Source organism: Ursus americanus, chromosome 28, assembly GCF_024610735.1.
Source record: "Ursus americanus isolate L20-20 chromosome 28, mUrsAme1.1.p, whole genome shotgun sequence".
NCBI classification, from domain to species: Eukaryota; Metazoa; Chordata; class Mammalia; order Carnivora; family Ursidae; genus Ursus; species Ursus americanus.
Window position 1 is genome coordinate 21306138 of NC_142154.1, and position 18453 is coordinate 21324590.

An 18453-nucleotide genomic window follows, 5' to 3' on the forward strand; every position below is an offset into this window, starting at 1 on the left:
CACCCTGGTCTAAACCAGCATCATCTCTCGCCTATGTTATTGTGGAGACTCCTAGCCCAACTTTGTGTTTCAGCCCTTACCTCGCCTACTGATGTCTGTTCTCAATATACCAGTCAGTATGATCCCAATAAGAGAAGATGAAGGTTCAGCCACAAGCCTCATTGGCTCAGGTCCTTCCAGCAGCCACTGTCTCACCCAGTGGCAAGCTGGTCCTTGAGGTGGTCTCTGACTCTGCCTGCCTGGCCCTTGCTTTGGCCACATCCCCTCCAGCCCTCTTCTTTTTGCTGTGCTTTCTGCCCTGCTTGTTGCCCTGCACACATCACCCAAGCACACACCCACCTCAGGGCCTTTGCACTTGCTCCCCTTGCCTGGAAGTCTCTTTCCCCAAGAACCACTTGCTTTTCTCCCTCACTTCTTACTAGTCTTGTCCTGAAGATCACCTTTCCAGTGAGGTCTTCCCTGAGTCCCTGAGTACTGTCTTAACCCTTTCCTACTACCCCAACCCATGCCATTCTCCTTACCTGGTGTCTTTGTTTGGGCTGCTATAAAAAACACCATAAACTGGGTGGGTTTACTCACAACAGATATTTATTTCTCAGTTCTGAAGGCTGGAAGTCTAAGATCATGGTGCCGCCATGGTTGGGTTCTATTCAGGGCCCTCTACTGAGTTGCCTTTGTGTTGTGTTCTCACACGATGGAGAGGGAGTGAGCTAGCCATTGGCTTCTTTGTATAAGGGCACTGATCTCATTTGGGAAAGCTCCTTCTGCGTGATTTAATTACCTGCTAAAGGCCCCTCCGCTGACGTCCCTCACATTGGAATTAGGGTTCAACACAGCGGTTTGAAGGAACACAAACATGTATTCCATTTTGTTTCTAAAGCACTTGCTGCCCCATTCTTTGTTTCTTTGCTCTTTGGCTCTGAGTCTCCCTTGCACAAGTGGGATGTGTACACAGGGAGGACAGGACTCCGTTGCGTTTTTTCACTACTCTACCCCAGCAGGCACTGAATAACTTTTGTGGAATGAATATATGAAACAGAAAACTCAACCTGGGAACTTAGGAAGGGCTAAGATATCATGACACAAAATAAAGTCAACTCCAAATAACATCTGAACACCATAGTGTAAGGTTGAAGCTCTGGGAATTCTGGGAGATAATGCAAATGCTTCCTTTTTAACATAAAACCAGACATTACCCATGTCCTCTATGGTGCAGAGCTGCTGTTGACATTTTTCTTATATAGAGAGAAACACCTAATATGCTCACTGCATGTTAGGTCACAGACAGGTCTGTCTTCCTGATGCCTGCATTCCTTATTCCACGGTAAGGAAGTGATCTTCAGTGGCATATATGACTTGGCAAATGTTTTTTTTTTCAAAGGGTGGTGTTTTCCAGGAAAATAGTAACCAGATTATTACATATTGCATTGAGTTCAGGGGCTCCATAAATAAACATGCTTGCTTTGGAGGACATCACTGGAGACTTCTAAATTTCTCTCAAGCACAGCTTATTTCTAATTAATTCTTACATTTGCAGAAGTGTCTGCAACTTCATTTATTCTAAAACTCACCTTGCTATTTCACCTATTCAGTGGACCTTTTTGAGCACCTGCTACGTGGAAGGCATTGAACTGGGTCATGTCGTGGGGACCCAGAAGTGGATGAGACCCAGTTTCTTCTCTTGAGCCATTTATAATCAGGCTGTGCAGTGTACATTCTAACAAAAAGGTTAAAATATTGTGATCAAGTGACTCCCTAGAGATACGGCAGAAGGCAGGCTGGTGGTGTGGACAGTGGAGTTCACAGGTGGGAAAAATCTCTGCTTTACAGAAATGGAAGGGAGAGAAGGAAAGGCACAGACTCTTCCAAATGTGAACATCAGCAAACATTGGTGTATCTAGGTGTTGCATCGGGAACTAATACTTCGTTCCACACACCCAGCATATGGAAACATGCTGGGTGCCTTTATAGCCATGTGTCCCTACAAAGCTGGGTGGCACATTTATCTGGAAGGTGGCACCTGTAGCTCCTATGGTGTCTGTAACACTTGCTCCTGAATGAATTTTAAGGAATCATTAGTATCTTGGTTTTAGAACAGACACTAACAGGTTTGTTAATTGAACTTCTTTCCCTCTGGAAAGTCTTGGAGTTCCTGCTGAGGCCACAGCATGGATATGGGGAACTTAGATGTCACCACGGCAGGCCTTGGCAGCTGCTCTGGGGTCATCTATCAGGCCACCACCCCTGTGACTCCTGCTTGTTGTGTCCTCTGGCTGGTGTCCAGCGTGGCCTGACCTAGCCTGAATAATGGGCACATATAAGAAGTGAAGCTTGAGACTGAAGGCCAACAGGGCAGGAGACGAGGGCAGAATTATGGACAGGAGGGAACAGAAAATCAAGGAAATTGCCTTCAGCAAATTTTCTTTCCCAGAGCTTCCCGTTGCTGAATTGCGGTTCTGAAAATCTGAATCTACATAATCTTCTCCCCGGGGTATTGAAACTCTGAGGTCAATATTCTGCAAATGAGAGATTTTCTATACAGTCTGCATAGAAGGGAAGGAAAGTCAAATAAATAAATTAAATTTTCTTTTGACTTAAGTTTGTTAATGTGTTTTCACTTACCCTTGATTTGTAGGACTTTCCAGTTATTTAAATAACCCGAAGGAAGAGAAGGTTGCTGTTCTGTTTACCTCCTCTTATTCCTAAGAGGAAGCAGTTGGGGTATTTTCTCTATAGATTAGTTTTATCATTTTGGGAGGCCTGTCAGATATAATCTGATTTAATCTATGAGAAGAAATGGAAGAACCATTTCAGTTTCTGAAGAGACAGTTGAGCCATCCAAAGACTTACCTGTGCTTTTCAAAAGAATCTGGCCTCTCTTCTTTTGGAATTTTGACCAGTCTTCTGGCTCTATGTTTCCCATCCTTCTTATGTTCTCTATTTTTTATTTCCTGATTCTTTTTTTTTTAATGATTTTTTATTATATTAGTCACCATTCAGTACATCCCCGGTTTCCGATGTAAGGCTCGATGATTCATTAGTTGTGTATAACACCCAGTGCACCATGCAATACGTGCCCTCCTTACTACCCATCACCGGTCTATCCCATTCCCCCACCCCCCTCCCCTCTGAGGTCCTCATTATGGAATGGATACTATTCACATTGTAGAATGATAGGTCGTAAACCATGTTTATTTCTAAAACGTTAACCTTTTTAATTTCTGCATTCTCTACCACTTCATCTCTGATACACAGAAATGCCGCACGTTACATTCATACACAAGCCAGCCAGTGGCATGCTTAGGGCCCTCCTAACAACCCATAGTTAATGATGATTTCAATCATTATGCCATACTGAGAGAAAAAAGTTCCCGGGCAGGAGGAAGGAGGAGGCCCACTTTCTTCATCTGAGATCAAAGTAGTTGACTGGAAGAATTTTCAAGACACATATGTATGGAGTTTTCCAACGCCAAGTACGTGCTGTCTTTCACACCAACAGCCAATTCTCTTATTCTCTGGACAGGAACTGGGTGTCCAACCATTCAGTTCTATTTTCACCCTCTCTACCTGAAGTTAGCATCAGATCCTATAAGTTAAGGACTCTTTCCCACAAGGCTACCCCCAATCAGATGCCAACAGCAAAAGGGGTGTCCAGGCTACCCCCACTTCTGTCCAGCTGAGTTCAAATTCAGAACAGCTCAGGGAACTCAAGAAAAAACTTATATTTATTGATTTGTTATAAAGAATACTGGTTAGGAACAAGTGAATGGAAGAGAGGCATAGGGCAAGGTGTGGGGGAGGCACAGAGCTTTTCTGCCCTTTGTGGGCTAGTTACTGTCCTGGCACCTGGATGTGTTCATGAATCTGGAAGCTCTCTAAACCTTGTTAAAGAGTTTTTATAACCCAGCCTCCATTCTCTGTCCTCACCCTGGATATTGTTTGGGTGGGGCTGAAAGTTCCCACCCACTAGTTAAAGCTTGGTCTTTCTGATGACCAGCTGCATGCTGGCAATCTGAGGTGATCTAGGGGTCCCACTCTAAGTTACCTCACATCTTTAGAATAACCTCTTTAGAATAAGCTCAGAAGGAGCTCTCTATGAATAACAAGAGACACTCCTATCCTCAGGGAATTCCCGAGGGTTTAGAAACCCTGTGTGAAGAACCTGGGATATAAACCAAATATGTGTTTTATTATACCATATGTACTTTTTTTTTAAACAAAGAAAATGTTTCCTTTCTTCTCTGTCACTCTCCTGCTATAAATGTTTCCATGCACACACACTTAAAAAGTTAACTTTGGGCTCAAGGCGGATGCTAATGAGGCCAGTTCTCAGACCCATGGTTGGGATTCCTATGGTGTCTTTCAGATCCAAGGCCCCTTCATCTCTTGTATGTCCCCGTAACAACCGTACATAATCATATCTTGAAGATTTAATGAGAAGGGATCCCACAAAAATAGGAAGCAAAGGAAAAGCAGAGACTCTTCCAGATGATCTGGGAGTATTGATCTGACGCTAACTCCAGGTAGAGAAGATCAGAATTGAACTGAATGGCTGCACACCCAGTTCCTGTCCAGAGAATCAGAGAACTGGTTGTTGGTGTGAAAGACAGCACGTACTTGGCGTTGGAAAACTCCATACATATGTGTTTTGAAAATTCTTCTAGTCAACTATTTTGATCTCAGGTGAAGAACGTGGGCCTTGTTTCTAGGTTGACACTTATTATCAGGTACCCAACATGCCAGGCTCTATCTGTGGGAAGATTTTGTGCAGGACCTCTGCCCTCCAGGGACCTACTGTCTGAGTAGGGAGTGAGTGCTTCGAGAGGGTAGAAAACCTCTTTCTGGAACATGCTTGTTTACAAGCCTTTTTACGTATTCATTCTTCAGATATGTTCATGGAAACCTGTGGGGTCCTGGGCTCTGATCCTGCTCCAAGGGCACACAGCACCGAGGTTCCCTCTACAGCTCCCTGTGCCCAGTTGATGGTGCTTTTGTACCTTTGGTTGAAGCTTGGTTATTACAGCTCTCCTGTCCTGTAGTATCTTTTGAAATGGAGGAATCCCTCTTTTTCTTTTTCTTTTAAGCCATCATTTGTCACATGCCTACCAGGGCCACGTGACTGACCTGCTGCTGTATGCATTTCATTCTCACAGCACCGCCCTGCCCTGTGAGGCAGGACCCCTGTGAGGAAGCCACAGCTCAGAGAGGGCATTTACCTTGTCGAGTAAGCTTGAAGATCTAATTGGCTTTATTAAACGATTAATTCGTGAGTCGGGCAGCACCCCATCCAGCAAGTAGAGAGGAACTCCTGGGAGTTGTACAAAATGGAAAGTTTTTATAGGAAGGAGGGTCGGGTAAGAAAGTTACAAGCAAGAGAAAAGAAAGGATTGTTTTAGGGGCATCTGGGTGGCTCAGTTGTTAAGTGTCTGCCTTCGGCTCAGGTCATGATCCCGGGGTCCTGGGATCGAGCCCCGCATCGGGCTCACTGCTCCACTGGGAGCCTGCTTCTTCCTTTCCCACTCCCCCTGCTTGTGTTCCCTCTTTCGCTGGCTGTCTCTCTGTCAAATAAATAAATAAAATCTTAAAAAAAAAAAAGGATTGTTTTAGGCAAGGTCGCCTCCCTTAGGAGTCCCTATCAAGCAGATCGCCTCATCTTCCACTGGGGGATGGAGAGGGCCTTTTGACAGTTGACCTCACTGATGTCGATCAGAAGAGTCCTGACTGACCCTCTAAGACTTACATTTCTGGGGCGATTGAAACTGCAGTTAAGTATTAGGCCCCAGTTTGGTGACTTGGCCTAAGTAATTTGGGGCCTGTGTTTTTTTGTTTAACAACCTGCTTGAGCTAACACAGCTAGCTCTGCCACAGCCTTGGTGAAAACTGGGGTCTGCCTGACTTCCACCTCTCCCTGCAGCCCACCTTTTCTGTCCTGCAGGTGGGGGAAGACCCAGCTTGGCTGCCAAGTGAGCAGATGGGAGGCACCTGCTGGGATGATGAGCGGCTACCTGGTTGTGGTGGGAGGTCTGCCAGTGCAGAGACATTGGGTTGGAAGAACCAGCCATGGTGGAGCCTACTCATCACTCTCCTTGAAGCCAAATAATACAGTCCTGAGTCCTGACCCAGTGACGGACTGAAAGGATGCTGCTACTTTGTGCCCCAGTCTCCTCTTGTAAATAGGAATAGTTATCATGCTGGCATTCCTGGATCATGGAAGTGAGGTGTGCACACAACACAGAGCAAACAAGACAGGATACATGCCCACGGGACACGTGCCGCTAAGATCATGAGTCAGGTAGGGGAAGATTGCTGGCAAGGCATCCTGCAGTTCACACATGGTACCCTCAGAAGAGGCTGAGGTTTCACCAACCAAGCAGTCCCACTCCCTGCCTTCCCTCCCTGATCTGCCCATCATTTCAGCCAGCGGGAGGATGGGCATTTGCCTACTATGCCCAGCTTCATTCTGGGAGCCCTATGACCCTGATTAGCATGGTGGTGATAGTGACAGTGACGGGCTCTGTGATAATTAGTCACCAACCCAGAGAAGCATCCCAGGCTAAGATGAGATCCTAATAAGGAAATCACGGTGTTTGGTATGTAAGGGCTCATTCCCAGGACGAAGGAGGAAAAAGAATGGAGCGCTGGGCCAATGGCGCAGAGACAGAGCAGGCTGGAGCAAACACAGTTTGGTTGATGCCCAGGCATTCCTGCAAACTGGCTTCAATAAGACTGGCCCTCTGGGAACTGTCCTTCCCCTCCCCTTTTTTCCCCTCCCCTCCCTTCCCCTCCACCAACCACCCACATCAATTAGAAATATCAGTGGGGTGGCTTTCTATCTTCAATGCCCCAGATGATTCTCCAGCACATTATACATTGACAAGTCTTCATTCTCAGAGGCTCATGTCTGTAAAGTGACATTACTCACCTGACTATTCCCACTCATCTCACTTCAGATGGTCCCAGAAGTGGGACAGCATTCCTGATGCTTGCCTGTCCTCTCCAGAGGATGGTGGGATCTTTGGGACATGCTCTGTGATCCACTACCACTTGGCTGCAATTCCCAAATCTCAACAGCTTTGAAAATTAAAGGACTTTTGTCCCCCTTGATGTTGTTTTTGTAACTTTGCATCAGACTCATGGAGTTTAAAAATCAAACTGAAATAGATATGCAGTGGAGGCATTTATTTTTCTGACTTAGTATCAGTATGCATGTTTTGCTGCAGAAATAATGATATGTTTGATTATGGGGCATTGCCGTGGTCCCAGCTGGAAGTGTTGCATCACATACCTTTCTAAGTCTGAGAAGGTCTGAGCTCCAGAGTACAGGGGCCCCACGGAGACTGGACACAGGATGGGGCCTTTACTGGGGTCTGCCCTGATTATGGAGCTGCTAAGTCCAAATGCACCAGCTCTGCAACCCCAGCTTGGTGGTGCTGTTTGCATAGCAGCTGCAGGTGGGATCCTACCTGACCAGTCTTTATAGAGCTAGTGGACCCCAGGTGGGCCTGGGGTGTGTGGTCCTGGGACAAGGGACCCCAGGGATGGACCTTCCTCTGGTAAAGGTCACTCAAGAACCAATTTAAGGCCTGGCCCTGAGGAGATGCACCCCTGCTGGTGTGTTTATGACTATTTCCTGAGTCCTCATCTGCACCCTTGTCCTGATTTGTGTTCGACCACCAAGGCCAAGTATTTGCATTTTTGGGTTATGGCATCTGAAGCACTATTCCTGCATGAAAATACAAACTCCAGTCCAAAAACACACCCCTCCTTAGAAGGTTCTGAGAGGTTCCCCAGCAGCTGCACCAAATTGTTTCATGGAAATAAATATTCTCCTTTTTTTCCAGCTTAGTTCGTATTCCAGTTGAAATAAGTGAATTTATTTTTCCCAAGTGTCCTTTCAGTGGAGAACTTTGAAAGCAAAACAGTCACTCATTTGGCTAGAAGAACCCCATCTGCTGTGGGAGGGGAGGGCTTGCGGGCATGCAGTGGACCAGAATTAACTTTAATGCTACCGTCTGAATGTGGTCATGGTGACAGCAGGTTTTTAAATGTGATTTTTTATGGTATTCATGGTCATTTTGGAAGAGATTATTTAATTCCCAGTTTCCTTATATTTTGTAGTTAACAATTCAATTATGTAAATAAGTATCTGGATCTCATTTTGGCTTTGAATGTATCTAATAATCTCATAGAAGAAATATTAGTAGGCAGGGAAGCAAAGTGCTGCTAATGTCATTGTCTGTGTGTGTCAGTCTTGGACAGATCACTATTTGCAATGGAATATGTCAGAATATCCGGGCGTGAAGACTGTTCGTTTCCCAGATGGCCTGATTTGGAAGCCAGACATTCTTCTCTATAACAGGTAAGCACATTGGACAAAAGGAAAAATGACTTTATTCTCGCACACATGTAACAACCAAGCATATTTGAGTTATCTTATAGAAATGCCAGACACATTATCCGTAATTTGGGATCATTGCTGCCCATGATGCTTTGTGAATGGCCAGGCCTTTGAGAAGTTTTCTGTCCCCCTCTGCCGTGTTCTCTGGCTTGGCATGGAGGCTTGCATTACCTAGCGTTCTCCCTATGATGGGCATGTCTATAGGGCTGTGCATTATAGGTATATATATACTTTTGTGCATATTGGCACTGAGGCATTTTTGCATGTGGAAGTACCTTTGCAGCTGAATGGCAGCAGTTATGGTCACAGCATAAGCTGCTGGCCCATGGCATGCATGACTGGAATCCACTGTTTGGACGCAGGTCCTCATTTGATGCATTCCACAACGTGCATTGGGAGAGCCCTGCTGCCTGTAGCTGAGTGCATGAGGATTGTCTCCTCCAGCTGTGCTTGGAAGCTTGTGACGCAGGTTGAGTACTTGACAGAAGGCATATAACAGTCGTATTCTAATAGTCCTGCTCCTGAGGTCAAGAAATGAGGTATTCATCAGTAATCCAGGACTGTCTGATTTGTAGACCAGATGCCCAAAAGGCAAATATTCAGGCAGGGTAAGTTTGTAGATAGGTTAAGTTTTTGGCTAACCTGCATAATCAAAATAGAGATCCAGAGCATCTCTTCCCAATAAGGTCTAGAATGTGATAACAAGCTTAATATAAAAGAAAGATATTTCCTAGTGGTGACTGCCGCCTTTGGTCCTACCTGGAAGACAAGGAAGCCCCATGCCTTCCTGACTTAGGAAACAGCGTGACCATTGGCCACTGCCCGTGGTTTTCACAGAGTGATTCTGGGACCAGCTGACGTGTTTGTCCTATACTGACTGCTTCTAGGAGGCTGGGTGATTCTTTATCTTATATCAACTATTAATTTAATTTGCTGGCAAATTTCATTTGAATCATTGGGCCTGTTTCTAGAAGAATATTATTCCCTCTTGATTTGCTGCCACTCTTCAGCTTCTTAAATTAGTTCTGACACCTGAGTTTTGCAGCATGTCTAAAATCAGAGTAAGTGGTCCCCTACTGAGTAGGTGAAGCCTATGAAGTCCCATGGCTCATCTTTGGATTGTCAGTGTCCCAGTGCTGCCATTACAATACCACAGACTGAGTGACTGGAACAACAAAGTTTGTTTTCTCACAGAAATGTATTTTCTTTTGGACGCTGGAAGTCCAAGATTAAGGTGTCAGCAAGTTTGGTTTCTTCTGAGGCTCCTCTCCTGTAACCTGTAGATGTCCATCTTCTCCCCATGTCTTCACATGGTCCTCCCTCTGTGCATGTCTGTGCTTTCTAATCTCTTCTTATGAGGGCAACTGTCATTTGGTCCTACCTGGAAGACAAGGAAGTCCCATGCCTTCCTGACTTAGGAAACAGCGTGACCATTGGGGCCCACACTAATGACCTCATTTTAACTTAGCTACCTCTTTAAAGACTCTTTCCAAATACAGCCACATACTAAGGTACTTGAACATAAGAACTAGGACTTCAGCAGGTGAATTTTTTGGGGGAACACAATTTAGCCCCTAAGGGGCATTGCAGTTGACTACTTAAAGACAAGTCAGGACTGGAGAAGTCTGGATTGTGAATCTTAGCTGTAATATTTACTATGTGTGTAACTGTGAAGTCTGGGACTCCTCCTTTGCAGAATGGAGGAGATGCCAGCTTCACAGAGTTTGGAAGGGATAACTCTGTGGATGTACCTAGCGTGCTTAGTGTGGTACTTGGCAAAGACCGAATGGCAGTTGTGCATTTACAGGCATGGTAATGAGCATTTCTGCTCAGAGTAAGATGGTATGACAATTCAGAAGGAAATGTCAATAATGGTTTTGCATTGTGCCTAATTTAGTTCTTTTTCATTTGAAATCAAGAATAAATATTACAATGTGGTAGAATTTTAATAAGGCTGTAGAGATGGTTCTTATGGTTTATATGTAGGACCTCAAACCTTAATAAATAAGCTGTTCAATGATTCTAATGTTCTGGCTAAGGAAGAGTTACCAAGAATTCTATATTATATAAACTGAATTTCAAGAAGCAAAGGTAGAGTATGCCATCACCAGGGAGCAGGCTCTCAGAAATAATGCTACCCCCCACATGTCTGACCCAACTGATGGTCCCAGAACCCCTTTCCTCTCATGTTTCCCCTTGAGCTCTAAATAACTATCTTTTTCTATCCTCTTTTCCCCATCTCCCTATTGGCCATGTCCACTAGCTTCTTCTTTTTTTTTTTTTTAAAGATTTTATTTTTATTTATTTGACAGAGAGAGAGACAGCCAGTGAGAGAGGGAACACAAGCAGGGGGAGTGGGAGAGGAAAAAGCAGGTCCCAGTGGAGCAGGGAGCCCAATGCGGGGCTCGATCCCAAGACCCTGGGATCATGCCCTGGGCCAAAGGCAGATGCTTAATGACTGAGCCACCCAGGTGCCCTCATGTCCACTAGCTTCTATTGTGGAATTTCTAGAGGCTGCCTCCTCTTCTGCTTCAGATTTTCCTGAGAAATGGGATGTTGAACCTCCTCTCTGAAGTAACTGTTAAATATGTGGCTTGTGTGTCCGCACGAACATGGTGCAGCTCAAGCAGGTTACAGAATATATTTTAAGCCAGTCATAGACACAGTGTCATTTATCTTTTGCTGTTTGACAGACTACCCTGAACTTAGTGTCTTAAAAAATGTATGCATATTACTTCTCACCAGGCTGTGGACTGACTGGACCCATGTGATGCCTGTCTGTGTGTGTGAGTTGTTGGTGAAAAGCAGGGGCCTGTGGCTCAGACAAGCTGGAATGTGGAGGGCCTCAGTCCCATGGCTGGTGGTGATGGCAGCTGCTGGTGAGAGTTCAGCTGGGGCTGTCACCTGAGCTGTCTCTGCTTCCTCTAAAGTCTTTCCACTAGGCACAGGCATCCCCCAGTGGGGTGGCAGGGAGTGCTCAGAGAGGAAGGAAATGAGGGCGACCAGGCTCTGTAGGGACTGATCATAAGAACCCCAGAACAGCCCCTTCACTGCACTCTGTTGGGTAGAGTAGGCAGGAGCTCAGCCTGGATCAGGGGAGCAGAAGTCAACCTCACCTCTCCAGGGGACACAGGGAGGGAGGGAAAGGAAGACAAAGGTATGCTCTATGGAAGGGAAGTGGTGAAGCAGGAAGGCCAGACTAGAGAGTTGTGGGGGGAGGGGATGAAGGACCAAAACAGACATTTGTAATGAAGGAGCACTCAGTTAAGTGCACCGTGGAGGGACATGTAGGAGGGAGAGAGAGCACAGGTAGGCAAGCAGAGATAGTTTTCAAATACAAAGTGATCCCCTTATCCCCTGACTCTATTCACTGGCTTACCTCTGCTATCTGGACACAAGTCTCAAGACCTGGGCAGCAGGTGGGAGTGGCCTGGCCCACCTCCTGCAGCTGCCTCTTACACCCACTGCTCCCCAGGTAGAAGTTTGTCTTTCGGCTCCTTGGTGTGTCTGGACTCTTTCCCAGTACAGGGCATCTTCATGAGCTCCGCTCTTGACAGGGAATGTTCACCCTTCTGTCATTCTGTGGGCCTCAGCTTGACGCCCTATCCCACTGAGTCCCTGGTGTGTCTCTCTGTCATGCTCTGTCATAGAAAGGCGTTCCTGTCCCCCATGTGCTAGAGAGTGCTTAATAAGTGTTTATGCACAGACAGGATGGAAGGAGGGAGGGAGGAGGCAGGAATTACGGGGAGGAAGGATGGGTCCATGTGACATGGGTGCTGCTAAAAACAGCAAGAGAAGAAAGGAAAGAAATCCTATTGGCAAGGTGGAAAATATGAACCTGTGACGGAGCCAAAAATTTGACACAGGAAGTAGCAAAAACAGGCTTGAATTTAATAGGATCCTGACCTTCTGATATTCTGTTATTGGGGATTTTGAGAGATGTTGAGCTTAATACTTTCTGCCAGCTTCCAGGCACTCCAAATGGTATGTTCTCTCAGTAGGCTTGCGTGACGGGTCATTAACATGTTGTGTTTGCAGGGGGAGCTTTTCCTTAAGGAGCTTTTCCTGATCATTCTGGGTAAGCCATGGTTTTGAAAGGAGCATTGATTCAGGTTAGGGGAGCATCACAAACATGTCCATCACATTTCTTGCTCTATTCTGGTTTGATAATGGAGTCCAAGTATGAGCCACTAATGGTTTTTGGGGTATAATACATTTTCTGTGCATTGAAGAGGCTGGGTCACTGCAAAGCAGCCATCTCTGCATCATTTCTGGGATGGGCTGCTTTATTTCCCTGATGGATGGTGAACAAGTTCCAGTGCTGCCAGCCAGCTGGCTGGGTTGCTCCGAGGAGAGGACGGGCGCTGATAAAAGCATCGCTGCTGGATGCTGATCCCAGTAGTTTCTTGGTTGCTTTATTCTGCTTTACTTTAAGCGTGCAGTTCAAGGATTTTTCTGGACACAGTCTTGCTCAAAGTGAGTAGCAGTGGTGGATAGCTTTTCATGATTTTCCCATTTGGATGGAATGAATGGCATCACTTAGCAGTCGGCTTGCAGAAGAAAGCCTGAACCGCAGTGACGCCTTGGCTTTCCCTGTACTGTGCAGCCACAGGCGACTGTCTCAGCCACTCTGGGCTTCTCCATTCCTGAGATGTTCAGTCAGTAATAGTAGTGGAATCTTTGTTGATGAATGTATTCAAAGATGTTTTTGTTGGCTCGGTATTTTTAGGACAGCGTGACGTGTCAACCGTCCCTTTCTTACAGCCTGCATTACAAACCTGCATTTGCGTGTCTTCAGGCTCATGCCTGGCTCTGATACTAGAGTCCTCTGGCTATCACCCTCTTTCTGTAACCTATTCCCATGACCTGTACCTGATAGCAGAGCCTAGGGAAAGGATGATGTGTGCAGGACAAGCCCGGGTACAATGTGATCCAGCCTATGAGGGCCAATAATTGTGTGCTGATCAGTGAGTCACTGGTGAAATAGAATTTATTTCCTTTCCAAGTGTCTTTGGTTCTCCCCAGAAGTCAACCTATGACAAGTTATTTCAGCACCTGGTTTATTTGGAAGAGGAAGCAAGACAGGGAAGGGAGGGAAGCCAATATAGGATGCATTAAAAAGCAAGATACTGCTCTGGGCAGTGGGGCTCATTCCCACTGGAGACCTCTGGGGTCTTTATCTGCCAACTGCCTTCTGTCTGTCATAGGTTGACAGCTGCTCCCAGGAATGTCAGCTCCCTGACACTACCTCTGCTTGCCTGCTCCGTGCACGGACCAAGTGTGCAGTGGTGACCAGAACCTCATGCTGGCCTGCTGATGCCTGGAATAGGCAGCTGTCAGGGCCTCAGGCCTGGGAAGGACAGCTGCTGTCATGGTCAGCTATAGTGCAGATGAATTGCACTCAAGTTTCAGTTGTTGTCACCTCGGCCTGATTGAAGTTCCAGTCCAGTTCCCCCTCCTGATGGGGAAGGCAGCAGTGATGCAAGTAGGAAGGAGAGCATCATAGGGACTCAGTGGGTTTCTCAGCCAAAGTAGAGAGGAGACAGACAGGTAACAAAGAAGAGTAGAGAAGAGCCGGAACCTACATCTTTGTGAGTGCTTGTAGCCCCACTCTGGGCTTCATGTGTTATGGTTTCACATCAGTCTATGTATGGAATGGGATCTTAGGGATCAAATCTCTTATTCAGTGTTGTCACTGTTAATGCCTCTTGAAGAAGGTTAAAGAGCTGGTTCTCAAAGTCCCAGAATGCAGTCATGGCTGGTGTGGGGATGGGGCTGGGGCAGGAGGCCATCCCTGAAAGGACATCAGTGGCAGCTCTTGGATGCAAAAGAATCTCCAGTTGAGCAAAGGTAATTTTGCAGCTTTGGACCTCCCAGAGAAGGAGGTGTTAGGATGTGCTGTTACAGCATTATCTGCATTATCAAGCATTCAGACCTAATCAGGAGGGAGGCTGTTTCTAACAAGGTATGGTAGGAAGAGGTTGGAGCAGTCACCTGTTTTCAAGAAGTGAGCGGAACTGGCCAATCTATGTGTGCATCTCCAAAACTGTCCTCTGAACTGTCTGCCCAACCTCCCCTTTCTCATCCCTGTCCCTTTGATGTTTGTTTTTAATTTGTTCATTCACTGAACCAATATTTAGTGAAGGCTTATGTGCTATTATCACACACTGTCCTAGGATCTGAGGACACAGCGGCAATCAAGCCAGACAGAAATCCCTGCTCTCTAGAGAAGGGGAGAGAGAAAAGAGGGGAGCACACATGCCAGATTATAGGAGCTCCAAGAAAAAGAAAGCAGGGAGAGCACACAGTGAGTGGTAGAGCCATGGGTAGGATGTGAGGCCAACAGAAGGTCCAGAAGGAGGTAGGGGAACAGGTCAGGGAGGTGAACGTTCTTGATGGAAAGAGCAAGGCCTATCAGGAAAGGTTGTGAAAAGCCTTGAAATGTGAGAACAAAACAGACCAGAGAAAGATGACCAAGCGGCCACATGCACCTTCCAGGTTAGCAGAAACTGTCTTGGACTCTGTCATGGTCTTTGAACTACTTTTCAACTCTGTAAGTTCTAGGAAACAATAGTGATGCAAGTGACTGCAGTGCGTAGAGAAGCAAATGAATTTTGTCTGGTGCACTGATTGCCCTGTTAACAGATCTGATCTGCACTCCTGATTGCCTTTGTATGTGTCCGCTTTTTGGATATTCCTTGGAATTGGTTTTTGACACCTTGCCTCTTCCCTCGTTAATTTATGACTTAAGTAAAAACTTTGATACATGTTCATTTTATATTTTGTGCAAGTGTCATGCTTTTATCTTTGAAAAAAAAATTATCTTTTTTGATCACTCTGAGACAGAAACATGATATCAAGTCTGTCCAGGAACACAAGGGGAGTGTGGCTGGAGCGCGTGGGTAGAGAAGGTCAGAGACATGACGGGATATGGCCTAAGTGTTGGAGGTCTTGGCTTTTATCATGAGTGAGATGAGAGAGGCTCTCATCCTTTTTTGTAGAATTTCATCTCTTTTTTGCTCTGGATAATTGTCAAAATACTTATTCATATTTTCCTTCTGACTTCTCCTCTGCTACCAACTGATTCCCGTCCCATGGTTATTTTGTCCAGAAGTTACCTGTGCTCTGCTGGTACACGGCTCCCAGCCGATGGCAGTGGATATGTTTTGCTTCTGTTATTTCCTCTAGGTTCTTGATCATGCTGAGAGGGGGAGGGCATGTGAACACATGCCGTCATTCAGCTACTGTCAGCCCAGATACTTGTCTACTTCAGCTGACTCAGAGGCTAGCCTGTCTGCACTGGACATCACAGACTGTCCCTACTGGACCTTTAGCACCTCTGCCTGGTTCCACTCTTTCTGCAAAGGGCTGAATGACTCCAAAGTCAGTCTTTAGTATCCACATTTCTCAGGACAGGAAACTGGTGCTCAGAAAGTTTCAGCCACTTGCCCAAAGTCACCCAGCAGGGTGGGCCCAACTCCAGAGTCTGATGTACCTCAGGCTGGCCTGCCTCTGGTCATACTTTTAGAGATCCTTTATTTTTCTTTAAATTAGACAAACCAAAATAATTCCTCTCTCCCTCCCTCTGAGTTGACTCTACTCTTAGACCTTCTCTGGGCCTCTCTTTTGTCTTTCCTTCTGGAAAGGTGAGTCTGTCTCTTCCCAGTTTCAGAGCATCTGACATCCAACTTTTCTTTCACCAAATCCCTTGCCAGCCAGAGTGGGATGACAAAATGCAAACCACTGTGCAAGGGTTTGAGCAGAATTTCAAACAGAGCCAGGTACTGCAGTGAGCAGAGTTTTCTAGGGAGGGCTTTGCATCCAGATGGCCCAGGCAAATGGTCTTTCTGCCTGTGGCGCAGGGCCAGTCCACTGAGCACCCACCCCCTCCGTGTACCCTGAGGGCCTGCGAGACTGATTGAGTCCAAGAGCATGGCTTTTGGAGATGAGCTTATTGATCTTAGTGACATCGGACACAGAGCCAACAGGATTGTAACGGTCTGGTTATAAATATGTGAGACAGGAATTCATCATGAGCTGCCTGAGGGAGGGGCGGGGCAGGTAGCACAGCTGGGGGCAGGGGCAAGGTCAGCCCTTGCCTGTGCTCCTCAGACTGCTGTGCGGGTCCCTGTGAATTTCCACTGCCCCCACACAGGGCCATGCTCGAGGCTGCCTGTCTGGAGGTGCACGTAGGGGTTTGTGATTCACAGGAAGAGACACATGAGAGAAACTGGTCCTCCTCAGCAAGCTCTCACAACCTCAACTACGGAGTTTGGGGCCCTAGCTGAATGTGCTCCCTAGAGGGTATGGGAGTGTATGAAAACCTGGAGGAACCGGGACATTACTTGTGAGCCAGTGCCACAGGTCTGATGTGGCTGATGCTATCAGTTCAGCTCAGAGGAATTTTCTGAGGACCTACTATGTGTGAGATGCTGTGCTTCTAAAAGGACACACGTTCAATGCCCTGAAGGCACTTGTAATCAGTAAAAAATCACTTTACCCTGGGAGGTCTCATCTGATTTGATTTCATGAAATTACTATTCCAAGTTCAGCTATTTCTGAGACTAAATGGCCTGTTAACACAGAACCACAGCCTTGACTCCAAACCCTTTCACTTTTCCCAATACTTGACACCTTCTTCGTGGGTATGACAAGGACTCAAAAGATCGTCTTTCAGAAGAGAAATGATGTGTCGGGGATTTGCCATCTTAGAAAGATCTGAATGAGGGAGATCCCCTTCCAGAGGGAGGAGGGGAGTACTTGTTTGTGGGAGGGTGGCCGTACCAGACTTGTCTGCCTGGGAGCCTGGGACAGTCCTGGGTTCAGCCTGCTGTCTTGGCACACCTATTAATAATAATGCCCCTTTCACTTCCAAGAGTAACTCAGTTTAGACAATAATTTATGTGGTCTTCTCACTTTGGGACAGTGGCTACCTAGTGAGAACAGTTAGATTAAGACATGGGAGCCATGATAGGGCATTTTCATGAGAAAATATGAAGTTAGACCATGGCATGCAGAAGACTCTTAAAGAGGTGGTGGGAGACGATCTTGGAAGGGATCAAATGTTGCAGGCATTTGCTTTTAATGCAAGGGAGGGGAATGAAGAATAAGATAATAAGGTCAGGATGAACTACAGTGGGAATCCAGATCAGTCTGGCCAGCCTTCTCCGCTGGGACTGTCTCTGCCTGGGCCACTACGGGCCATGGAGGGACTTGCTATTTCTGATCAGCATGCTCCATGGAAAATCAGGTTTAACACTCTCCTTCCTCCCCACTGGCCAGTGACCGCTGTCAGGGAGGCCATATTCTGTACACATGTTTTATCCCCAAAAGTTAGTGTGACAAATAGCACTGGAGAGCATCAAATTACTGTGAACAGGTTCACTACTGGGGCCATTAGGTGGGTCCAGTGGGGAATAAATAGCTGGAGGCCACAACTTGGGTAATAGCACTGGGAACTCACACTGTCTGGATGGACCGATCGCTCTTCCCAACAACAAATACATACATACATGCATATATACATACATGGATTCTGGTTGTTTGGGGTGGGAGTGTTTGGTATAGGCCATAAAGTATACATGGATGTCGCCTGAGAAATGAATTAATCTAGACATTGTCCTTCTCTTTTCTCTGTCACTTTCCATACCAATCTGCCATGAAGGATTAGTCAATTTAAATTACTCAAGTTGTCTTTTAGCATGATTTATGGTCTTTTATTTAAAATAAATTTTGCATTCTTAGTAAATCAGATCTGTTTTGTTATTTTATTTATGTATCCTCTAAGACTTTGGGATTCCATACCAGAAGATTACACATGCATTCTATTATAGTTTCCTTTAATACTTTAAAAAGTTTGTACTAAACTAAACTGACTGCCAAAGTAAACCAAAGAGCTGATTTTTATTTTGTGAGGTTTTTTTCCCCTGAAATTTTCCTGTATGGTATGAGGTAGAGTCTAAGTTTATTTCACTCTAAAGAATAGGAAATGATTAACATGATTTAGTGAGCATTCCATCTTTTCCCCAGTGAATTGAAATGGGACAGTTGTATTT

The 18453-nt window shown here is 45.9% G+C and overlaps 1 protein-coding gene across 2 annotated transcripts in view; it reads left to right on the plus strand.

Moving 5' to 3' along the window:
- Nucleotides 1–18453, plus strand: part of LOC123790761 (neuronal acetylcholine receptor subunit alpha-7) — a 108027-nt gene that overhangs the window by 49018 nt on the left and 40556 nt on the right. For both annotated transcript variants that reach the window (XM_087856725.1, XM_045795349.2), the window contains one exon: nucleotides 8250–8359. In XM_087856725.1, the coding sequence (XP_087712851.1) occupies nucleotides 8250–8359 (110 nt within the window). The remainder of the gene's footprint in view (nucleotides 1–8249; nucleotides 8360–18453) is intronic.